We start from the raw sequence: 24,556 nt of genomic DNA on the forward strand, positions 1-24,556 counted from the left end.
TTAAAATAATGAAACTAGACCACCTTCTTACACCATATACAAGAATAAACTCAAAATAGATTAATGACTTAAACATAAGACCCAAAACCATAAGACTCCTAGAAGAAAACAAAGGTTGTAAACTCTCTGACACTGATCTTAGTAATATTTTTTTTCTGATATATCTCCTTGGGAAAGAGAAACAAAAGAAAAAATAAATACATCAAATGAAAAAGTTTTTGCACAGCAAAGGAAACCATCAACAAAAGAAAATGACAACCAACCAACTGCATGGGAGAAGATATTCACTTATGATACATCTTGTAAGAGGTTAATATCCAAAATATATAAAGAACTTATACAACTCAACAACAAAAAAGCAAACAATCCAATTAAAAAATGGGCAGAACATCTGAATAGATATTTCTCCAAAGAGGAAATACAGATGGCCAAGAGATATATGAAAAAACGCTCAAGATCACTAATCATCAGAGAAATGCAAATTAAAACCACAATGAGATATCACCTCACACCTGTCAGAATGGCTGTCATCAATAAATCAAAGAACAACAAATGCTGGTGAGGACGTGGAGAAAAAGGAACCCTCATATACTGTTGGTGGGAACCCTCATATACTGTTGCAAACTGGTACAGCCTCTATGGAAAACAGTCTGGAGGTTTCTCAAGAAATTTAAAATGGATATACCTTTTGAGCCAGCAATTGCACTTCTGGGTATTTATCCAAAGAAAACCAAAACAATAATTCGTAAACATCTGTGCACCCCTATGTTCATGGCAGCACAATTTACAATAGCCACGATATGGAAGCAGCCTAAATGCTCATTGAAAATATAGGCATGGAACATTGAAAAATATGTGGTTTAACTTAGATGTACTTTTTTAAAAGAGAAAGAATGTTATTGTTACTTATACTTAAGACATTAAACCTCATAATAGTTGGATTAAATAAAAACCCAAATATCTATGCATTTAATAAGAACTGGAAGTAGAAAATTGCTTAATTTTGTACAAATTTATTCCTTAACATTTTATATAGGAGAAGCTACATGATCAACAACTTTAACTTTTAATAACATGAAGAAAATATTGAGGATCCTGGTCCTTTTTTACTCAGTTCAAAACTGGTTGTCTAGGATACAGCTACACAGAAGGAAATAAAGCTACACATTTCCACCTGGAATCCACTATAAACAATCATATTCTTTAGTTATACTTCTGTAATGGGTAGAATCGTGTCCCACAAAAATTCATGTCTGCCCAGAACCCTGAAATGTTACCACATTTGGAAATAGGGTCTTTACAGGATTAATTAGTTAAGGATCTCCAGATGAAATCACCCTAGATTTAGGGTGGAGCCCAAATCCAATGACTGGTGTCCTTAAAAGAAGAGGAGAGGACACAGAAACATAGTGAAGAAGGGAATATGAGAACTGTGTTCACCAGAAACTTGGAGAGGCACATGGGACAGTTTTTTCCTCAGAACCTCCCTACAAAAGCAACCAACCCTGCGACACTTTGATTTGGGACTCTGGGGACTCCTGAACTTTGAAAAAAACAAACTTGTTTAAAAAAAAAAAAAACAAGAAGTGGTAGGGGTGAGATGGGAAGGAGTGAATCGAGGGCAGGAGAGACGAAGGGTGAGGCTGAGACAGACACCCAGTGGGAGTACCTGTTCTCCTGGCTTAAGCCATGCTTCTAGTTTATCCCATCCACATACGTTGGCAAATAACCTTTTTGCTTAAGTTAGGTTTCTGTCATTTAGAACCAAGAATCCTTATTAACATAAGATCTATGAGATCTTATATATGACCTCGTATATGGCCTTATATATAACATGCAACATATATTTGTTAAATGTATGTATGAAATGTTAACATCTATTGAGCACTTACGATAGATATGTGGAGCTGTGGTATATGCTACGTACACAGTATTTTATTTAATCCACAAAACTACCTTACAAAGTGGGCACCAAAACCATGTGAGTGTTTAACAAGAGGAAATAGGAGTTATATAATAATTTTCCAAGATCACATACCATTAGAAGATAACGTTAGAACTCAAAATACAAGACTCTGGTGCAAAAGCCGATGCTCTTAATTACTACACAAGACTAAACAATGATCTAATGAAAAAGCATCGAACTAAGTTTGTATCTATTCTGAATAATCTGACATCACTTAGTGCTACATGGCATTTTAACAAAATCTGTTTGTTGAACAAAATTTAACCAAGCACCATGCTGCAGCCTATTCCTAATTTTTCTAAAAACATTCAGAAAATCTTCTCTCCTGATTTTAGACCTTTTCACAGGTCAATACATGTCTTCTTAAACCTCACCTCTCTTATTCTCCAGAGAGTAAATCTGAAAGTCTCTTATTAATTGTATTTTGACAAGGCCTCGGAAAAAAAGGATTTGAGGCATCGTCTAAATTCTATATTCCCCAACAGCTACTAACTACTGTCACGCATGACGCTTGGAAGGGAAGATTATATTTTATTTACCCTTGAAACGCCCACTCCATTATATATGTCAGGTATAGACTTTAAGTAATTACTATGACCAAAAAATAATTTATTTTCATAAGTTTATTAAAATAGTAATTATTAATATTTGTAGAGTATTTTACAGTTTACAAAGCACTTTTATAGAGAGTATATCCCTAGACCATCCTAGCAATCCTATAAGTAGACAGTAAATAAATCGTGCCTCCATTTGGCAGTTAAAGAAACTTATGATGAAAGGAATACAGTGTTTTGCCCTAAGTCATTCAGCTGGTAAGTGACAGACTGGGATTTTAAAACAGGACTTCTTACTCCAAGGTCAATATTAATTCCAAGAAAATAAATACTTTACCACTGACTGCCAAAGCAATTTTCTATCTGCTTACTTTAACCATTCTTTTTCCCTTAAATCTCTATGCCAGAAATGTTTAAAGAAATTATGAGCTCCTCTAAATTCTCTTCAGTACAACCCTGTGTTCATGAACACTTACTCAACAAAATCTGCCACACATAGTGCCCAGAAAAGTATGTCTCCAGGCTTCCACCTGGAGCTGTGCATATCTGCAGCTACTCAGAAATCTCAAGAAACTTGATATTCTTAACAGTTACATGTTAGACAAAAATCTCTATAAAGTGTTATATATATTTCCTTCTCTGTCCTTAAACAGCGTGATCCAAAACAACTTAACACTCTTCTGATTCAAAACAAGAATTATTTACAGAGCTTCAGTCCATCAGCCAGGCATTGCATAAACGCAAACAGATACAGACTCTAACTTCAAAACAGGCACAGGAAAGGAGGTTGGTGGTCACAACTACCTGAAAGGTGCAAAAACATGCACCTTTCTGTAATGCATGTACATGCAGGAGAAGACACATGGGGACAGCACATGGTCCAGAAAGCCTTCAGGCAAAATCTAAGGGATACAAGGCCAGAGGAGCACGGTGTGAACACAGAAGTAGAGAGAGGGTCTTAGGCAGCTGCCTTTGTAATAATTATACCCAGAACTTGGTGCCTGAAGGTAGAACCGAAGAAGAGGAAGAAGCAAAAGTTCAATGCCAGCCTGTTAGGCCAGAGAGAAGGAGGAAGACACATAGCCTGGGACAGAGATGTCAAGCACAGGAGAGAGCACTCCTGGAGAAGAGTAAAGGCAACTGTCCCAGATGCAACTTAACAATGGACTCCAAAAAATGAAGCCAGTGTATGCACAGGCACACACACAACCTTACATCACCTTGTCATCCTCTCATTTTGTAGAGTAAGTAAAAATATTCCTATGATCCTGATCACAAATCACAGAATTAGAGCACGGGAGATCTGATTAACCTTGCCATTTTGTGAGTGAGGAGACTGGGATCCACAGAAGTACAGTTATTTGTCCAAAGCCACCCATGTTAGTAGCAGAATAAGGACTAGAGCCCTGACTGCTGGTCCCTCGAGTCTAAGCTCTGCGACACACACTGCCTGCCTCCCAATATTTACACAAATCTGTACTGCTTCTACCACCTTTCAAAGCTCACTTCAACTATATTATGATGATTACTAAAATGAGTTTTAATGATAATAGAGTTTACCTCAAAATTATTTATGCTGAGCTAATATAATCTTTCATAAATCTACTGGGAAATATCCTTAGAGTCATTTATAGTACTCATTTCCTAGAGTGGTTATCATAGAAAATGGAATGTAGATTAGCTGTCATAACTAAATGTTGTGTTTTATTACTTTATCATTATAAATAATGGTCAAGGTTAAAGATAATAGTGTTATTGTAAATTTATCCATAATGCATATAATGGAGTCTATATGCTTAATAACTAATAGAGTAATTAAATATTGAAAATATACATGCAAGGAGAAATACATACTTTGGAAACTGGCATAATTATTCTCACTTACAAGCCATGGTGCTCCTTCCCAAAGACGTGAGACTCTAAAATCAGTCTTACCCCTCAGCAAAATATTCTCCGCTAAGTGATCTTTAGAAGACAACATAATCCTGTTCCCAGTACAAGGGAGAAAAAAAAAATCTTTCTTCATAAGAAAGCAGAGACTCCTCTAATATTAAAAACTCAAATTAATGTCCCAGGCATTCTCCTTAATTAATATCTAACAACCCTCCAAGAAAGTTTTGCTACTAACTTTTCAGATTTCTTAAGAGAAATACAGTATATAGTTGCCTACGTACAAGATTTCATCAAAATGGTGAATTTATCCATTTCATTTAATTTTATCCACAATGAAAGTGAGGGTCAGAAAGAGCATGAATATAACTATGCAGCTGAGAAACTGCCCAGGAGCTTATGCATTTAAATATTTCTCCGAGTCTCTCAAAGCTAATTCTCAAAAGTACTAAAGGATGACATTCCAAAAGACATTAGAGTGGTGTTGAAGAAATATGACAAATAAAGATACACAGGGCCTAAAGCGTGAGTTTACAACTCGCCCTTGGTAAACACGTATGTAATGAATGACTCCATCACACTGTTTGTCACAAAGCCACTCTAGTTCCTAGACCACCTACTAAAAATGTTTAAGTTTGATTAATTCTATTAAGAGAGCAGAATGCTAAGAATTTGTCATATTAAAGGTATAAGTAAAACGCCTTTAAAATAATTTAAACAGCTTCCCAGTAAGGTTTTTAGATCACAACACTCTACAGCAAACCAGAAACTGCCTAGATATCTCTTGTATGTCCTAAGAACTGTGCTCTTCTACCCAAAACTTTCCTTCCAATTAGATGTCATTTTGATCATTAGGAAGTTTTGCTATATTTGAATTTTTTGGAGAAAGCTTACAATTTCCCACTTTATCAAATGATAAAACCTCAATGGCAAGTAATAGCAAGATGGGAAAAGAAATTATACACCTGATCAGCAAGAGAACTTGAAAGAGGCCATTATCTTTACATTGGAACAAAGAAAGCTGCTGGGCTGACACGAGCACCTAAAGCGCATCCTAACATGTTCTCAACCATCATAAACATCATATCTCCTGGGTAGTCAAGTTGACACTTCATATGCTTCTGTCTGTGTCTTCTCCTGCATGTACATGCATTACAGAAAACAGAACTGATATTTAAACTCTCAAGTCAAAATCCCACAAAAACAAGTTTAAAACATGAAACTAGCTGACCACAAAGGATACCAGGGTGACTGACAGACATAATTACAAATGTGTAGTGAATGTACTATATGATGCACTTTACAAAGCAGTAAATCTTAAAACCATTGCTCAGAAAGATGAATACAGAAGTTCATAAACAGAAATTTGTAAGTGAAGAACACACAATAACATTAACTTACTCTTTAACCCATGTCTACCATCCAAAGAGTGATAATAGGCCTTCTGATTCATCCCTCCTCTCCCTCTAGCTGCCACACACTAAATGGAACTTGTCATTTACTTAAAGACAGCTGGACCAGACAATCGTAAAGATTACTTGATACTCTACATTCAGGAACTAAAGTTTCCCACAACCTGCAAACAAATGCTCAGATAACTAATGATGCCTAACAAATTATTCAAGACTAAAATATCTATCAATCCATCACCCACAAAATGGTCTGTAGGTCACTTTCCACAGACAAGTAATCACCAGTTTTATACTACTAAGTAAAACCCTGGGCATAGTGAAAGACAATTACTATAGTCAAAAACTTTCCAACAGCTCATAAAAAATCTGAATCCATCAAAGGAAAAATAACCTCTTCAATAGGTTTATATTGTCCAAACTTCAAAACTCCAAAGTGAATGAACATTAAACATGTAACTTGCCAAGACTTGGGCTCTCCAAAGTGGAGATAATTAATGCTGTAGAGGTCCATATCCTCGGTGTGCCATGCGAATGTGGTTTTCCACATGCCAAAATAGAGATAAGGGGTATTTACACCCTCAATAGAAATACCGCACTCTTCCTCAACCACATCCAAGACTGTATTTAGGCGAGCTATGTTCCATTCATCCACACCCTGGAACCAGGAGAGAAAGAGAAAAAAAAAAAAAAAAACATTAATATACTAGTAAAGATAACATTTACTAATCAAACCATCATCTGCCAGAATTATTACATTGTATATTTTAATTCTCTTAGAAATGAAAAATAAAGCAATGATTATTCAAGAAACACACATATATTTATATAATCCATTATTAACTATCCAAGATTATTATGAGCATAACGAGGTTCTATATTAGTATAAAAGTATACCAAATAACTCCCTGCTTGCTTCCCAATAGAAATGGAACTTAAGTCCCCACTCCCCACTTGCTGTTAGCAAAATATCATTGCTCCAAAGCATGTGATTTGGAGTGTACTTTCCACCTTTGACATGTCTTTTTGTTTGGGAGTTCTTTTGTTTTTCAGTTTGTTTATTGGTACATTAGAAGTCATATTCAACACCAGACATCATTTCTAGATAGCCCTAGCAAAATATATCATCTTTCATCTCTCTCTCATCCCCATCCATTTTAATTTTAGCATGTCATACATTGTTTTCTAAAAATTGAACTCTATTGGAAAAACTCTTATTACTATCCTAAGCCACAGATCATTGTGCTTTTACTGCTTCTTCAATTAAATATTAACCTCTTACATTGATGGGAGATTTTAAACACAGAATAATTACTAAAAATACTACCAAACTCTAGTAAAATTCATGGAATAACGTAGTGTTCTAATAGTAACCGAACATGGCTGGTGATGATAGAAAGAAAAGGTGAAAATTGCTAGTATGAGTTAAAGTGATAGGAAAAGATACTGGTTTTATTAGAACTCACCAATTAATATTTCACTATAATTCACAACTGCTTAAAATATATACAAACCCACATATTTTTCCCATATGCCTTTCTCATAATCAAATGTAAATATTAGAGATTGTGCCATTCCTATGCAAACTGCAATGCCTTTCAATCCATTTCAACCTACTCAAGGTATTAAAGAAGGGTATTAAAGTAATTCATGTATACCAAAAAGGCCTTCTCCAATAACTATGCCCATAGACTCACATACAACCACATCTAATATTTCTCTTATACACTACAAACTTACAAGATTGTTCTGGGAGTTATTTTGTTTTGTTTTATTTTGTTTTAGGGTAGTTCTGTTTTTGTTTTGGTCTATAGATGATTCTCTTCAGTGTACTATTCTTACTTCAAGCTTTTTGGTTAGAAAAATTGTCGATGGAGCAGTTAATGAAGCTCTGCCCCAGGTAACAATTGAAAGTGCCAGCGGAAGTAATTTAATCCCCAAATTCTCCTAAGTAGCCACTCTATCTTAAACCCCACAGTGGGAAGGTTGTAACTGGAAAATTGGTCGAAGTAAGTATCCTTTTATAGAAGATCCTAGGTGCCAATTTATGAGACCTCATAAAAGTTCAATCAAATTATGTAAAATATTTTATCTCACTCTATTTCTAGTGATACAAACTCTTAACCCTAGTCCAATCAGACTTCAGTCCAATCACTCTAATAATAAAGTCCTATTTAAAAGTCATTACTGAGGCAATGACTCTGAAGTAATAAATGAGAGCCATATTATAGGAATCATTTTTAAACTGAATGAGCTTGCAAATTTAGGAACAAACTATTCCTCTGAAATTCCTACATTTGGTAAAGTCTTTATTACTGACTGACGTTACCTGAATCTTTTGACATCCTTAGACCTGTGCTTCTAAAGGAGATGAGGATAAAGAAGAATGTTCTGGCAGAAGACTCAGATTATAACCCCAGCTCTGCCACTGACCAGGGCAAAAATCACTGAAATGTTCTGAGCTTCCATTCTTTCTTCATGAAAACATGAGGGCTAGTAGCCTCCCAGAGAGGTTTGGAGTGCTGAACACACTAAAGGACACAAAACCTTTAGAAAGTAAAACTTATTTCTAAGAATTGATGGAATAAATATCTCCACTATTCTCTAGTAAATCTTACTGAAAAGCTTCCCCAAAAACAACAGTTGAACATGTGATAAGAGATAATAAAGTCTTATAAAATTTACTTCTGAAGTTCCCCTCATTATCAAGCAAATAACATGTTTGCTGCAAGGCCAAATAATGGGCAAGGCCAAGGTTGCCATGATGTTTAAACTTAATTTCTTCTGCTAAAATAAAAGTCAAATAATTTCAGTGGAAGAGGTGATTAAAATATTAAAGATAACTTGTATAACAGAAACTGTGGATAAATCCTACTGCTTTAAAATTTCTTCTCCAATTTCTGTTTTCTACTATTGACTAAATTGGCTAACTGCCTCCAAGAACAGGCTCTACTCAAACACTAAAGAACACCAGGTGTCCACAAACTCAGGCGAGGAGTATACCTAGTCTGCCATTTAGGTGAAGTGTTACACCATACACTGCACATACATATATACTACACCTGTTTAAAACAATCCTGAAAAATAGGTAATGTTATACCCAAATGAACAAATGAAAAAACTAATACTCCCAGCTAGTAGTAGAAGGCAAAAATAAACCTAAATCTATCTGACTTCTGGGCCTTCATGTACAAACTCTATGCTTCCAGTTCTGATTATTTTAAAATATGACATGTCACCCTCCTTTCTCAGCAACAACTGTCAACAAAGATCCAAAGAGCTAAAACTGAGGACAGGCAAACAGAGCTGCTGCACCCTCCCCACCCAGAGGCACAGCCGTTCTACACAAACACTGGCAAGGCTTATAATCAAAGCTGCTTCACCAGGGGTTAGTGATAGAACCAATTTAATGTAAAAGTCTCCAGAAAGACCCCAGATACAAACAAGCCCCATAATGTCAAGTCAGAATTTGCCAAATGGTTCAAAGCTTAAAGCCATCAAATCTCAGCAGAAAGTCCACACACCAGCCCAAGTTCATAGACAAATACCTCTTCCAAGATTCTGTCCCCTCAAATAAAACTCTTCTGCACAATATTTGTCACTTGCCTGACCTCCAATGGGCAGATGTTTCCTCCCGTGTTCCCAGTCCCTTCATCCTAATTACCCACTCGTCATTCTAGGCCTGTACAGCTCTATTTACCCTGTCTGGTGCACGTATATATAACTGAAAAGTTTATCAAGGATCTTTCCTTCATCTTCCACCTATCAGGAATCAAATGGCCGTTTGTAAGAGCTCTTCGATCTTCATTAGCACAACCAGAGTCAGGAGCTGTTTAAGGAGCAGGCTTTGGACTTCGCATAGGGAGTGAGTACTCCAAACTGGCATCAGAGCATGAATGAAGCACCTATAAACCTACACAGGCCTCCTTTCCTCATCCTCTTAGAGAGTCACAGTGTCACAGGCACTCCAAAGGTTCTGAGAGGCCCTACTCTAAGGACACCTGTTTAGCTTTGCTTAACTCCACATTTCCCAAGTATCACTTGACCATGGAACCTTGTTTACATAATACATTAACATGCTGTAAAACAGTACTCTGTGGGACAGTACACTAGGAGAAACATCACAGTAAACAGTTCCCTCAATTCCTAAGCCCAAATGTAACTCCAGTAGTAAAAGAGAAAATAATTCTGACCATAGCAGAGAGGGCATTAAAGAACCCATATTCCAACTGGAATATGGTCACATCTACTGTCATGATACATATATGTAATATGATTGTGTCACCTAAAAATACACAGAGATGATGTAAATTAAAAATGATTAAGGCCATGCCACCTTGAACGTGCCCAATCTCATCTGATATTGGAAGCTAAGCAGGGTCAGGCCTGGTTGGTACTTGGATGGGAGACCATCTAGGAATACCAAGTGCTGTAGGCACTAAAAAAATAATAATAATAATAAAATAAAATAATTTTTAAAAAATAAAAGCAATTAAAACATCCCAAAAAGATTTCCAAATGAAGACAGACTAAAAGATTAAACCTAGGAAGAAAAGAAGGAAGACCTAATCAAACATTTAAAACTACCAAATGTACTGACAAGCAGAGAATGGGCTTTTTAAAAAAAGTATATAAAAATGAGTACATCAATCAAAAACTACAAAAAAGTTCTTCCAAGGTAGAAGACAAACTGGTAAACTTATAAAAATCATGGTTAGTGTACATATTCTTTTTCTGCCCTCACCCAGCAAACAGCAAAATGAAATGAAGAATTTCTATCTCAAAGAATGACATGGTATCACAAAAGCAGGATGCTGTATGGGAGTCGAAAGTTCTCTAATCAAATACTGGCTCCTCCCCTCCCCAGTTAGAGGAGCTAATGGTTTCTCAATGATTATTCATGGCAGAGCAGTAACCAGGGTTCATCTGCTACCTAGGCCATGACAAAGGTGTGGCCACCCTGAAATGGCCATAGTAAAGGCCAATCTCTCACTGGAATTACTATAAAAAAAAAAATGCCCTTTATGTACATAAATCCAGACTTGCCTACCTGAAGGGACAGTCATAACAACAAGATTGCAAAATGCATATGAAAATATTTTGAAAATTTTTCTAACTAAATTTTTCTTTTAAAAAGGTAAGAGGCAGTTTCAAAATCAATCACAGCTTCTTTGAGCAGTATCCCCTGGGGTTTAGAGTCTACCCCCACCTCAAACAGGGTTACAGCAGCATGTTCCAAAGGGTGTAGCAGGAAGTGAAGAGCTGAGTGATAAAGCAGGAATTATAAACTCAGGCAGGTAATACCAATAAGTAAAACAGCCAGGTGTAACTCAAAAAAGGGGTGAGGGAGACTATGTGGAGACCAGCAGCTATCCTGTCTAACAGGGACAGCCAATACTCAGCTCCTGCCTCCTGCAGTCACTAGGAATGCTGTCAGATCTGCTGATCTTTTAAGTGAAGCCCAAAATCCAAATTTTATGTGACATTAATCAACATTTAAAACTATGTGGATCAAACAAAATATATCCGTGACCACATTTGCAAAAAGGTTGCAGGTATTAAAGAGTTCACACTTATTGCAATAATTTTAAAAGGAGGAAGGAGGAAGGAGTTTTGAAGATAGGCTATAAATACAAAATTAGTGATTGTGAGCTTGGGGCAGAGAAAATGGTTCAGTTTTTTAAAACTAAAGATATAGTTGCCCAACAATAAATGACGGTTAGGTACTTCATAGATGTGTCCAGTAACTAAAGTGAGATTGTGTAACTGCCATGACAGGAATTCACTCTCTGCATACATGTCCCTCCCACCCCAATTCCATCACTGTGTAAAAACGAAACACAAACAGAGAGACATGAAGTAAAAATGGGAAAATGCAAAGGCTGAATAATTGTGAAAACTAAATGCAAAGCCTGAATAACTGTAGAATAAGTGGGATCTAGCACATGTTTAAGTAAAACAATCTTGATCAAAACTATGTGACTTCTTCAGAGAAGCAGTAGCCAGGATGAGAATGATGAGGGGCTGAAGAAAACTGTGCAAAAGTTTAACCACACCATGCATGTCTGCTAAAACCACAGGTGACAATTCTGTGAGCTATACTGCACCAAGGTCCACCTGACACAACATTCTCCTTTGTCCACAAAGCAGAATAGTTTAAATCACTTGCCTGTAAATATGAGAAATTACTATAGTATCAACAACTAGTATATGATAAAAGCCCTGGACGACCACAGAAACTCAAAACGGTCAAGAATTTCTTCAATCTGTTTTATACATTTCAGGGGCTGCCTTCTCATTTGCTTTACACAAAAGCCCGGGTAGCCACAGAAAAACAACTGATAAATTGACATATTCAATTATTACTAATTATATTTTTATGATACTTTTCACAGAGTAGAAAAGTAAGAGTCTATATAGCCCTTATTCTCCAAAATTAGTTCTAAATCACTAACCTGTCACTCTCTCACTTAGGGCTTTCCGCATCTTCCTTACCATCTCTATATTCTATCTTCAACAATGTCAACATCCAACCCACATGTTTCTTTCCCCACCCTCATCCCTTTCTCCTGCCATTATCCTCAGCACCTTCAATATTATAAATGGACCAAATTACAGTATTTCTTCTACCACAAAAATGTAATCACTGAGTTATAACTAGATGTTGTGCTCTTGGTCCTTACAAAAACTGACAGCTATTACCCATTTAAATCGCCTTTCTCAAAGCCTACCAACTAGGGACTTTTCTTATACTTACTAACATAACTTGCATCTCCCACAGGTTACTGTGAAGAAAAAAGGCAATGTCTGTAAAATAGCTTTTAAAAATTAGTAAACAAACTTTGAAAAAAGGAAAGTAGCATTTTCTTCAAATCTGACATTTACCAAAAAACTAGTTACAAGTCTAGAAACTCTGTAGATACTCATTAATCATTTTATTAATGCAGGGATCTCAAAAGCACTGGGATAATCTGCATGTTAGGAAAACAAAAGCGAAACACTCTCATTTAACAGCTGGAAATATCAAGATGCTCAGTTATTTACCAGCCCTCCTTGTTTAAAATTTAGAACAGAGCAGTCAGATCCTCTCCAGTAGCAAATGTGTTGTCAGTCTAGCACATCACAATTCTTTGTAATAAATCTCTTTCATAAATACTGGTGCTGGTCTCATTTTTATAACTCAGCATTGTGACCTGGTGTTTCTCATTAGTATATTACTGTGCAGCATTTTTTAGATGTTTTTGCTTAAGTTAATTAAATAAAAATACTACTTTTAAGTATTTTTTAAAGATTCTGCTTTTCCTCATTTGGCCCTCACCATCCCTTTCCATAACCCTATTACAGCCCAACTAATACCGCCCAATCTCCACTAATTTGTTGGTAACTTAAAGCTAGTATAATATAAATTACTGCCACTAATTCATAGGGCTTTAACAAGCCCTTGAAGTTTCAAAGGTAATGCACATGGAAAAAGAAAAATAACACTTGGTTAGTTCTTTCAAGACTTCAAAACTCAATCCATTTCAGACAGTAATGTGTGAAAATTGTACCTTTCAATAACTAAAATTAAAGCTCTGGTCCACATTTTAAAATAGAACTTCCTTAGGATCTTTACACAATAAGAATAAAATTAGACCCATGTGAAATTCATTTTGCTTTAAAGTTAATTACAATGTGTGACATTATAGCTCTTTTGCTTCTTCCTTTCCATGAAAATATCTCACAGTATCTAAACTTTTTACTTTTAAAACTGATCACTTCTTTTTTGCATTTTACACACCAAAATACCTACAATTTTACAGCAGTGCTTGCTTTTCTTTCTAAAGGTCTAGACAACAATCAATGTAGAGCAAGCTTTGAAAGAAACAAAATCTGCAACAAAAGGACCATATACAAAGACTATTCATCTTTAAAAGGTAAAATATGAGTATGAAAAGGAAGGCGGAAAAGAAAAGGGAGGAAATGCCCAGTCAAATAAACGCCTGCAGAGCACTTGGGACTCCTGCTTTGAGTCTGGACAACTGAGGGTTTGAGGTTAATGATATCCCTGGTTCCAGGAAGAACAATTCCAGTCCTCTTGAGAGAAAAGCACCCTCCACTGAGATCTGTAAATTTTCCACAAATTAAGATCAAGCCAAAGCATACAACTAGAGATCACCATGTACCCAGGAAGGAAAGCCAACATTGGAGAAAGCTAGCAAAAACAACTGAAAAGGCATTTAGAATGCCCCACCCCCCAAGGGTTGTTGATATCAGAATTATCAGAGAAACATTAAAGAGCATGACATGTTTAAAGAAATAAAATCTGGAATCACACAGACAAGCAAATAAACTTTGGAATGACCAATCAGATCTGGGGGGAGGGACAGACTTCTAGGAGTAAAATATATCATTATTAAAGTAAAAAAACTCAAAGAAAGGGTTAAATAAGAGTAGTTAATCAGAAGATAAAATTTAAAGCATTAACACACAGTGCAGTACAGAAATACAAGATGGAAAATCTGAAATGTAAAGTTGGACAGGATAAGCTATATCTAAGGTTCAAGGAATTAGAGTCCCAGGAGAAATAAAAGTATAAGTAGATAAAATTAATAAAAGATCAATAAAAATTAATTACATTAAAAATAAAGTCTTTGTTCATTAAAAGATGCTAAATAAGGCTGTCTCTAAAAATATTGATGTCAACTTTACTTAACCTTAAATATGCTGCACTGAATTTACAAAACTGAGACATCTCAAATCTTTACTAATATTACAGCTTTTGTTTTCCAGTGGCCAAAATACCAAAATGCCTACTGTATGTATAGATTAAAAAGTGCTTATAAAGCCTTCCATTATTACTCTTACTTACTTGAAGATGATAATATTCTATGTGGCCAAATATCTGAACTCATTCTGGACTTAGAGACATTTCAATAGTTCTTGATTTTTGTTAATTTATCTTTTTTCATAATCAAAGTGAGGATAAAAATAACTTGTTTGGGGTTTTGTATTTTTTGTTTCTTTTTTGATTTTGGCATTTTTTGTTGTCCTTTATTCTTTCTTTGTTCTTTTTTCTTTAGTAAATAACTTATATCTGTCTTCTTTTTCAAGTATTTCTGAACAGAGAATTCAGAAAAACTAAAAAGTGGGAGCTTTATTTTTTGATGTAACCTAAAATACAGAATTGATCTTTCCAGAGTAAGAGATGATTGCTTTTGCTATATACCTTTATACATTTTTTCCTTATCAAACACATTACCAAGAATTTTTATTTGTTTGTAAACATATGCTTTCACAGTATACCTTGTTTATATGTAAATATAAGTACTTAATTATCACTGTTCATTTCCAACTGATGAAGAAAAGCAAAAACTATGGTAGAACTTTAATAAAAGATCAATTTTAGAGACAGCCTTATTTAGCATCTTTTAATGAACAAAGACTTTATTTTTAATGTAATTAATTTTTATTGATCTTTTATTAATTTTCTACCATAGTTTTTCTGTTCCTGGTGGTATCCACCTTTGGCTAGTCACATACTTACTCAAGAAACCTTCCCAATAGAGTATAACAGGATGAGAATCGGAAATCACTTTCAACATCCCCAGCAGATACTGGCTACTATATCAAACCTTAAGTATAAAACATTTAATTGACAATTAGTATAACTATAGATGACTTCTGATTCTGTTTTTAATTCTGTAGATTGTATTTAAACAATTCAAAAGTATGTTCCAGATTTTGAGATACTAAGTGATATTGTGCAGTCATCACTTTATTTAATGTGTACAACAGCCCTGAAGTTTACAAAGTGTACCCTTTATTATAGCTTCAGGTGCTAAAATTAAAATTAATGGGTTATCAGTAAAATAAAAAACCACACACACTAAAAATAAAACAAAAAAATGAAAACTGAAAAGAACAAGCCATAAATGAAGCAAATAATTCAACAAATATAACGGATATAATTTTGGTATCCAGAATATATAAGGTATTCCAAATAACAAGAAAAAGTCAAACAATCTAATGGAAAAATAAGCAGAGGATGTTTCACAAAAGAAGAAAAACATGAATGGCCAATAAAGACATGAAAATATATTCAACATCATTTATAATCAGAAAAATGAAAATTCATACATAAGATATTTTATAGTCACAAGATATTGTATTGGTTACAAACAAGGTTTGTGGCAACCCTGCATGTGCAAACGTAAAACCTTCTGGAAAGTATTCACCATTCCAGATCCCATTAAGAACATTCATGGGGGACCAGTCAAGATGGCATAGAAGGTAGAGGCTGTGCACGACTCTTCTTGAAACCACACCAAAATTATAACAAAACTACAGAACAATAATCACTTCGGAAACTAATATAATATTATATGTCAACTATAATTAAAAAATAAAAAATATTTTTAAAAAGAGTTAAAAAATAAACTACTGTGGGTAAAATGCTATCAAACAGCATCGCATACTACAGAAAAATTGTCTGTGAAAGGAAGTGTCTATCGACGCAACAAACTTCAGTGTTGTCTTTTTTAACCCATTTCCCATTTTAAAAAAAAGTTTAGCTCGCTGCTAGTGTTAATTTTACATAAACATGCTCTTTGAGGCTGAAGCAAATATGATGGGTTTTCGATGTGAAAATATAAAAACTGTTCTTGGAGTTATTTCTAAAGAGAACTTGTCTCTAATCCTAATGTGACAGAAATGTACACATAAATTGTATTTATCAAATGAATCTCTGGCTAATAACTGTTCAAGAACAATGTTAACATCATGCTTAGGAATGCCACATTTTCTAGGATTTGACAGTTGGCGATCAAAAATTACTAAATTTTATAAATGGAAATACCACTACTAAAAACAGAATGCTATAAAGAGAATTATGTCATTTGTTTCCAAAGACTATCAATATACAATAGAGCGATGCAAAAATAATAATAAAAGCAAGATATTTCATGGCAAGCTTTGGGGATAAGGTTAGGACTGTAATCCACGAGTTACTTTGGGGTCCATGCTGCAACTGCAAGAGCCACCAGGGAGTATTCTTGGGGCAAACAGGCTAAGAAATTGCCACAGCCACCCCAATCTTCAGCAACCATCACCATGATCAGTCAGCAGCCATCAACATCGAAGCGAGACACTCTACCAGCAAAAAAAAATGCAACTCACAGAAGGCTCAGATGATGGATAGAAATTTTTAGTAATAAAGTATTTCATAATTAAAGTATGTAAATTGTTTCTGTAGACAATGCTATTTCACACTTATTAGACTACAGTAGTGTAAAACATAACTTTAATATGCACTGGAAAACCAAAAAAATCATGTGACTTTGTTGTGATACTCTCTTTATTGTAGTGGTCCAGAACCAAACCTGCAATATCTCTGAGGTATGCCTGTATTCAGGCCACCCCTGGGTGATGGGTAGGTCGCAGAGAAAGACTAACAGAAAAAGCAGCCCATGAGCAGTATTGCTAATCTAGCCGGGTTGGACTTCATAGTGCATTTGGGGTATTCAGTGAATTACTATGCTTTAAAACTTAAATACACTGCTCATATATAATCAGATACTGCATTCCAAAAATATGATAAAGGAAAAATCATTAAAAAGAGACTATCTCCTGTGTCACATCCCTTAGCACTATTTGTATCCTGGTACCTTGTCTTACTGACAAAAAGATAGTGGTATATTTCTTGAAAACAACAGGGGCATTTTCTTAAGAAGTAAATCCTACACAAATATCTTCATGGCTCTGACAGGCTTTGACAGATGGTAGGAAGTATAAATTGCTGGGCTGCAGGTTCGACTTATACATAAATGACAAATGCAGAACAGAATTCTTCACAATTTTCTGAGTCAGAAATCAACTACTGAATATCTCATTGTAGCCTCAGGATTGTTGTCTTGTTTTGCTTTAATATTACCACCAGCAGCAGCTAACATTTATTCACTACATACTATGGAAACAGGCCCCAAACTAAGTGTTTTATTTATGTCCTCTTATTTTATCCTATAAAATAGACACTGTTACTATCTATTATCAATGCCATTTTAAAGATTAGGGAACTGCAGGAAAGAGAAATCAGATAACGTGCCCAGGAGCTGAGATTCAAAGGCAAGAAGGGAAAACCCTTAACTCATGCTGGCTCTACTGGATCTGAAGATACGTGGCTGAACAAGGAACCAGAAAGTCAACTCTGAACTACATACTTTTACATAATTGAGGAGGGAAAACTTCCTAAATACATCTTTATACATCTAATCTACCAAATATTATAGCTTAGCCCAGCCTCCCTTCACTGTGGTCGGAAGATGTCCATTAGCTTACAGTTGGGCAAAATCATCTAACACAATGAATACATTACAGAGTATCGGTTGTTTACCCTCATGATCACGTGCCTGACTGAGAGCTGTGACTCGCTGCCACTGCCAGAATCACAAGAGAGTATCATACCACATACAGCTAGCACAGGAAAAGACCAAAATTCAAAATCTGAAGAACAGTTTTTACTAAATGTGCATCACTTTCATACCACCATAGAGTCAAAAAATTTTAAGTTGACCATTTTAAGTGAGGGATGGTCTCTAATTTAACGATTATGATTTTTTACTTTCTGTTTTCTTAAGGGATTAGAAGAAAAGATGACGTGGAAATATTGGCTTAAGCCAATAGCAGGACTCATGGATCTACTTCTAGACATTCATTCTATCAAAAAAAAAAAAAAAATCACAGAAATAATAAACAGAATTGTTAACTTTATTTTACATATCTACCAACATGTGGCCCTTGCAGAATTTCCTAAAGGAAATCTGAACCATGTGAAGCCCTGTTCTCTTTTAAAGAGAATCAATTATCTCAACATTTAATAAAACAGTAAAATCCCATACTGCAACCCTGACATGTTATTTTTACATAGAGGAAATTAAAAACACAATGATCTTTACTAATGTATTCATATTCTCTAGACTAGGAAGCCCCTAGTCTCATTCAACTCTATAAAGTGAATTATACTGCAATATAATGCAGTATTTCAAAATCACTCTCATAATAAACATTTATGACAGACTGCCTAGAAACTTAGTATCTATTTTCACCTTATTTACTAATAGAACTCCATTTAATTGAAAGAACAATGTAGGTGGCTAAAACCTGAGTTTCCAGCTTCCCCTGCAGCTAAGGCTAGTCATGGTACATGGTTCTGGCAAATGAAATGTAAGCGGTCACCACTGTGCAGGGCTTCCTGGAGAAAGCTTCGAAGGGGCTGCCTCAGCAGGCACAGGTCCTTTGTACCCTTTCCCCTTCCTCCTGCTACCATCCACCAGACTTTTAGACATGATTAGTAGAGCTTGAGCAGCCACCAGGAGAGCACAAGGGTAAGGATCTCATTATGAAGATGGCAGAAGAAATTGCTAAGAGTGTGGCTCTATGATGACACTGGGGCTGAAATGCCTGCCACCAAATTTTTACATGAAAACTTAACACCTAATTTGTTTCAGCCACTGATTCTAAGATCTCTATTACTGACAGCAAAATAATGCCTAACTGATACATTTCCTCCTTAGTAACCCAATCTGTAGGTCCTCACTTCCCCCATTCTCTAGTGGATTATATTAAGAAAGTAATAGATCAGTATCTGTGACACTACTGTGATCCTACTAGAGGAAAAGTGGAAGCCACTTGTGTTTTGAATGATACCAAAGTATGTGCTGGACTTGAGCCTTTGTATAACAACTAATTCCAGGAAAATCTCAATTTAAATAAAGAATATATCTGTTTCTCCCAAATGGCTGCTGACTGATTCCCAAGGGCTCTATCTACTTTTTCTTTTGTTTCTCCCAATTGTTTGTTTTTTCGACCTTGCTTCATTTTTTTCTCATTGCTATTTCTCACTTAAGGCACTTTTAGATTTAATGCATGCTCATAACATTTGGCAGAAAGCTGGTAGTATTCTTCATAACGAAAACCTAAGGAATTTCCAATAGTTTCATTTTCATTCTTCAGAGTGTAAAATTTTGGATCAGAAACATAGGCTTAACATTATTCCTTCAAAGAAAAAGGGAAAACTAACAATAATTTTCCTGAATATTAAACTGTACTTTCTTACTGTGGAATACTGGGAACAAGATTTTTTAAAAAACCAAACTTTACACCTGCAAATAAGAAAAGACCATTTTATCATTTTAGTGACATATTTCTCTTTAAAAAATCTTTTTTTTTTTTTAGAACATAATTAGAATCAGGCTCCTAGAATTCATGGCTCTAACTCTGTTCTAGTGACCTGAAAAGCCCATTGAAAGGTGAGAACTTATTTTGAGGAACCCAGAAGCTGTTGTGTGGAAGCAGCTCCCCAAACTCCCCAGTCAGACCTACCAGTCTCTTCCTATGGTCAAACAGATGATTTATAAAGAGAATTACATATAATACTTGTATACAAATACAATGCAAAAACTATATAATAGAACATTTCAAGATCTTGGGGGGATATACACACACGCACACACACACACACACACACAACATAATAGAACATTTCAAGATCTTGGGGGGATACACACACACACACACACACACACAGAGTTATCTTGGTTTATTCACTCATCATTGAATTGTGAACATTTCCCTAACATTTATTTTATTATACATTTTACTTCATGTCTATAACAATTCGTATCATTATTTTCTTTTGTGATATGTAGGTTGTCATATATTCTTTGCTTTAATCTAAAAAAAATACTGGAAAATAATCTTGATCTATAAACATTGATCCATATTTCTGATCATTTCTGAAATAGATTCGAAAAGCAGAAAGCAAGGATCGACAGTTCTTTTCTGACAATAGTTATTTGAATATTTCTACTCTATAAATTCCCTCATTAAAAAGAGAAAAAAAAAAACCCATCTCCATATCTTAAAATATCATGGTAAAGATAAAATCCAGATTATTCTCACCTTCCTTTTTTTAAAAATGGGGAAGGATAGGGCCAAAATAGGAACTGGGCTTCAAATATATATGCCTTCTCAAAGTCCTTTTGTAAACCTGCAGGCAAGGCAAGGGCTGCAATGAGAACAGAAGCTTGCTTCTGAAGATATTAAGCAGCCAGTGAAGACACTGGCAGATAGTAATTCAAGAGATGAAGAGGGCCAGAGTACACAACATAGTTCAAAGTTCTCATAATCCTTCCTGGGGGCAGTCTACAATAGTGGAAAGAGAAAGGGAAAAGTGGTCTCCCAGTTCTGCCACAAAGTGGGTTTCATCTTGGATAGATCCTAATATTTCAGTCTGAGGTTCCTCATCTATAAGTGTGTTGGCTATCTCAGATCGCCAAGACTCCTTCCTGGTGAAATCATCAATGATTATATGATCATCACCAAATTCAGTACTAAAACTCTGTTTTTTCACTCTGGGTTTCATGTTCTTTTCCCTTCAGTAATTCCCACTGCTGTTTCCCTCACACTTTTCCACAGATAGCCAACCCTCCAGGCATACTGATCATCCAGTACCCTCAGAACACTTTAGCATCCTCATTCTTCACTGAGGCTCACAAGTCTGATGCCTACTGATACCCCTGAATTCTCACCACAATCTCAGGGATTGTGCCAGTCCCCCAGAAGCTTAACCTCTTCACACTCCTATGGAGCACAGTACTCTTACTACCCATGGGGTACCTAGTCTGCCCTGTACATGTTATAGGGAAACCACTCATGACTCTCCAGCTAACTAGCAAGCACCCTGCACAGATATCCTCTAATATCCCCAATGCTTCTTACACTCCCATAAATCGCTCAGCATGGGACTCCACATATATTTGTTGGTTTACCAATCTAGCACTGTATTAAACATCTAAGTATACTTCAGTGGTGAGGTTTAGCAGTTGGGGTAAAGAGAAGAGTTAAAACAGAAATTATCAATCCTATCCAACTCAAATTTCTTTTAAATCATTTCCAACATAAGATCAGACAGTGTTCCCCATGAACATTCCAAGGGCAGGAGCTTCCTGGCCCAAGGGCAGCCCAATCTGCTCTGGGACAGCTGTTATTCTTTAGGACGTTCTTCCAGAGACAATACTGATTCTTCCCACAGTGATCCCACCTAACCCTCTCACGTGCAAGACACTTGAGGCCAGTAGCCATGACACTCTGCATCTACGCTTTAACTCTCTTCAGTCAATAATTCCCTGGCAACTCCTCAGAAAACACAGCTTTCAGACTGATGGAACATTCTCGATGCAACGTGAATAGAAAGAACTACCATCACCCCCCCTGTCTGGACGGCATAATTTGGGATCATGCAGGCTAAGACTCATTCACTAAAGATCAGCCATAACATGCTGGCAGATAATGAGTTTTGATTCACTAGAAGCTTTATCTGAAAGCCACGTTCCTATAGGCCAACAGCTCTCTTTGCAGCAAAACATGTCTAGAATAATGACATTTTACCTCGGATGTGAAAGTTACACATACAATTAGTGTTCTGGCTTCAAATCATTTCCCCAAGATAAATGATATCCTGATATGATAAAAATACAAAATGAAAAGGAACTCTCCCGGTGACTCAAACAGTTTAAACTGTTTTACCTCATTTGGAAACCCACAGCCTTAGATAAATTTGTTATCCAAGAGCACCACCTGGTGGATGAAAGCATTTAAGCTACCCCATTGTGGGAAGAGGAAAAAAAATGTCATCTTAGAAGCCTAATTGTCATTAAGACTAAAATCTTGTAAGAAAAGATTCCCAAGCTTCAGAAAACAGATTTCTGATAAACAGGCTCTTGACAAAATTATAATATAAATGAAATCTAGAATTCATAAAAGGTCACTACCAAAGAATTCAGTTCATCTTCTTAAAGAAATGTTGCTAATCATAAAGCAAACATTTCTAAATGAGAGGAACCTCAGAGAGTTGTTAATTCAATCCCTTCTTCCCTTTACAAATGAAGACTCTAAGGCAAAGACAGAGCTTCCCTAAAAGTCACAGCTAAGGATGAGAGGCACTTATTATATATGTAAATGGGTCAAATATTCTGTGCAGTTCAAGATAGCCTTCTATTTCAAGAGGCTGTGAAGAAAAGGCAGAATATGAGGCAGTCAGTGCATGTGGTAAAGTGTCACACTCTCTCGGGTTATCAACGATCTGGCCACACCCCATTGTGGACTGTGAACTACCCCCACACTGCCCCACCAAAGACCAGGAACTGCCATACCCTCCCTGCCTCCACAACTGCCTGCATCCCTCTTCATGTTAGATTTACCTGCTTTCCCCTGCCCAAGAAAACCATTCTAGCCAATAAAAATGAGACATAAAATAAATGTTAAATCACCTGCTGAAGAACATTTATCATCATGGAAAAGCATTTACAATGTGTTAAAATGGGAGAAGGAAAAGACAAAACCAAACTATGTTCATTATGGTACCATATCTGTTTAAAAAATACAATTATCAAGTGTTAAATCAAGAAAAAACACTGGGAAAAAATACATCAAATTTTTTTTGACAGCTTTTGTCTCTGCATGCCAGGATTATACGTGATTTCAATTTCCTCTCATATAATACCAATTTTTATATTTAACATTTATATTAATAAAAAGTTAATTTTTACCTTAAAAATTATACTTTTATAATTACAGACTATAAAGAAAACTGGAAAATGGAAACTGGAAAGAGGATCCCATATATAGGCCCATCCAGCCAGTACATGCATAGCAAAAAAAATGTCTGCTCCAGCCCTCAAGGAAAAATATAAAGAATAAGACATTATATTTTTGTCTTAAGGTTTGGCAGAGTATCTTGGCAGAGTATTTTTCAAACTTTTATGAATACTCTATCAATTATCTATTAATAAATACCCCAATGACAAAAGCAATAGACTAGCAAATTAATATTAAAGAAAAAATCTTGGAAATATAATTTCTTTAAAATATTTTACAGATTTTCAGATGCAGGGACCTGAGTTCACATTCTAAGTCTATTTTCTACTTGTAAAATTTTGCCTGAGTTACATATCAGAATATATGGCACAATGTTCCCTAAAGAATTCTATGGCTATGGCCTGAAAACCACTGTCTCCCAATGTGATTAGGTCTTTGAGATACATATCAAGGATACAGTTATCTGAAGGTCAGTAAACAAGAATGGAACACCTTACCTCAAAATCCCTACATCATCTATATAGAGATCAGAGAATGAAATTTTTTTCTAAGTACCTTAAGTTACCAGTTTTCAAAGTATTGCCTGGGAACCACGGGGAGACATCCGGATCCCATCAAAAGGTCTATGGCATCAAAACTGTTTTCATGTCTACAGCCACGCCACCCTGAACAAGCCCAATCTTGTCTGATCTCGGAAGCTAAGCAGGGTCAGGCCTGGTTAGTACTTGGATGGGAAACCACCTAGGAAGACCAGGTGCTGTAGGCGTAAAAAATAAAATAAAAAATAAGAGATTGTAAATTGACAAGGTCCTTGCAATCTGTGAGGTCAACCAAGGGTTGCCTCACCTAAAAAAAGACAAAAAATTTATATTCTTTTTTTTCTATACTGTTTTCGAAATTACACTGCTTGGTTCTACAGATGATTACTATTCTGCAGCACCAGGAACTTTGCAACAGGCTGTAATGTGTAAGCAATGGGAAATATAAATGGACCCCACTTTGGGGGTATTTAACATCCAAAGGGATTCTGGGCACATTCTGGAAATCCTATGTAATCTGACTTCAGGCTCAGCAGGCTCACCTCAATTTACACTCTAACCACC

General features: G+C 35.8%; 1 protein-coding gene and 2 pseudogenes across 5 annotated transcripts in view; 2 read left to right on the top strand and 1 right to left on the bottom strand.

The window, feature by feature from the left end:
- The window catches only part of KDM4C (lysine demethylase 4C), a 336,400-nt gene that overhangs the window by 264,723 nt on the left and 47,121 nt on the right, over positions 1–24,556 (bottom strand). For all 5 annotated transcript variants that reach the window (XM_025051416.1, XM_015594513.2, XM_006918364.3 and 2 more), the window contains exon 5: positions 6,284–6,477. In XM_025051416.1, the coding sequence (XP_024907184.1) occupies positions 6,284–6,477 (194 nt within the window). The remainder of the gene's footprint in view (positions 1–6,283; positions 6,478–24,556) is intronic.
- On the top strand, positions 10,139–10,257 carry LOC112485111 (annotated as a pseudogene).
- Positions 24,101–24,219, top strand: LOC112485050 (annotated as a pseudogene).

The sequence above is a fragment of the Pteropus alecto genome, unplaced genomic scaffold (assembly GCF_000325575.1).
Source record: "Pteropus alecto unplaced genomic scaffold, ASM32557v1 scaffold95, whole genome shotgun sequence".
Taxonomy (NCBI): Eukaryota; Metazoa; Chordata; class Mammalia; order Chiroptera; family Pteropodidae; genus Pteropus; species Pteropus alecto.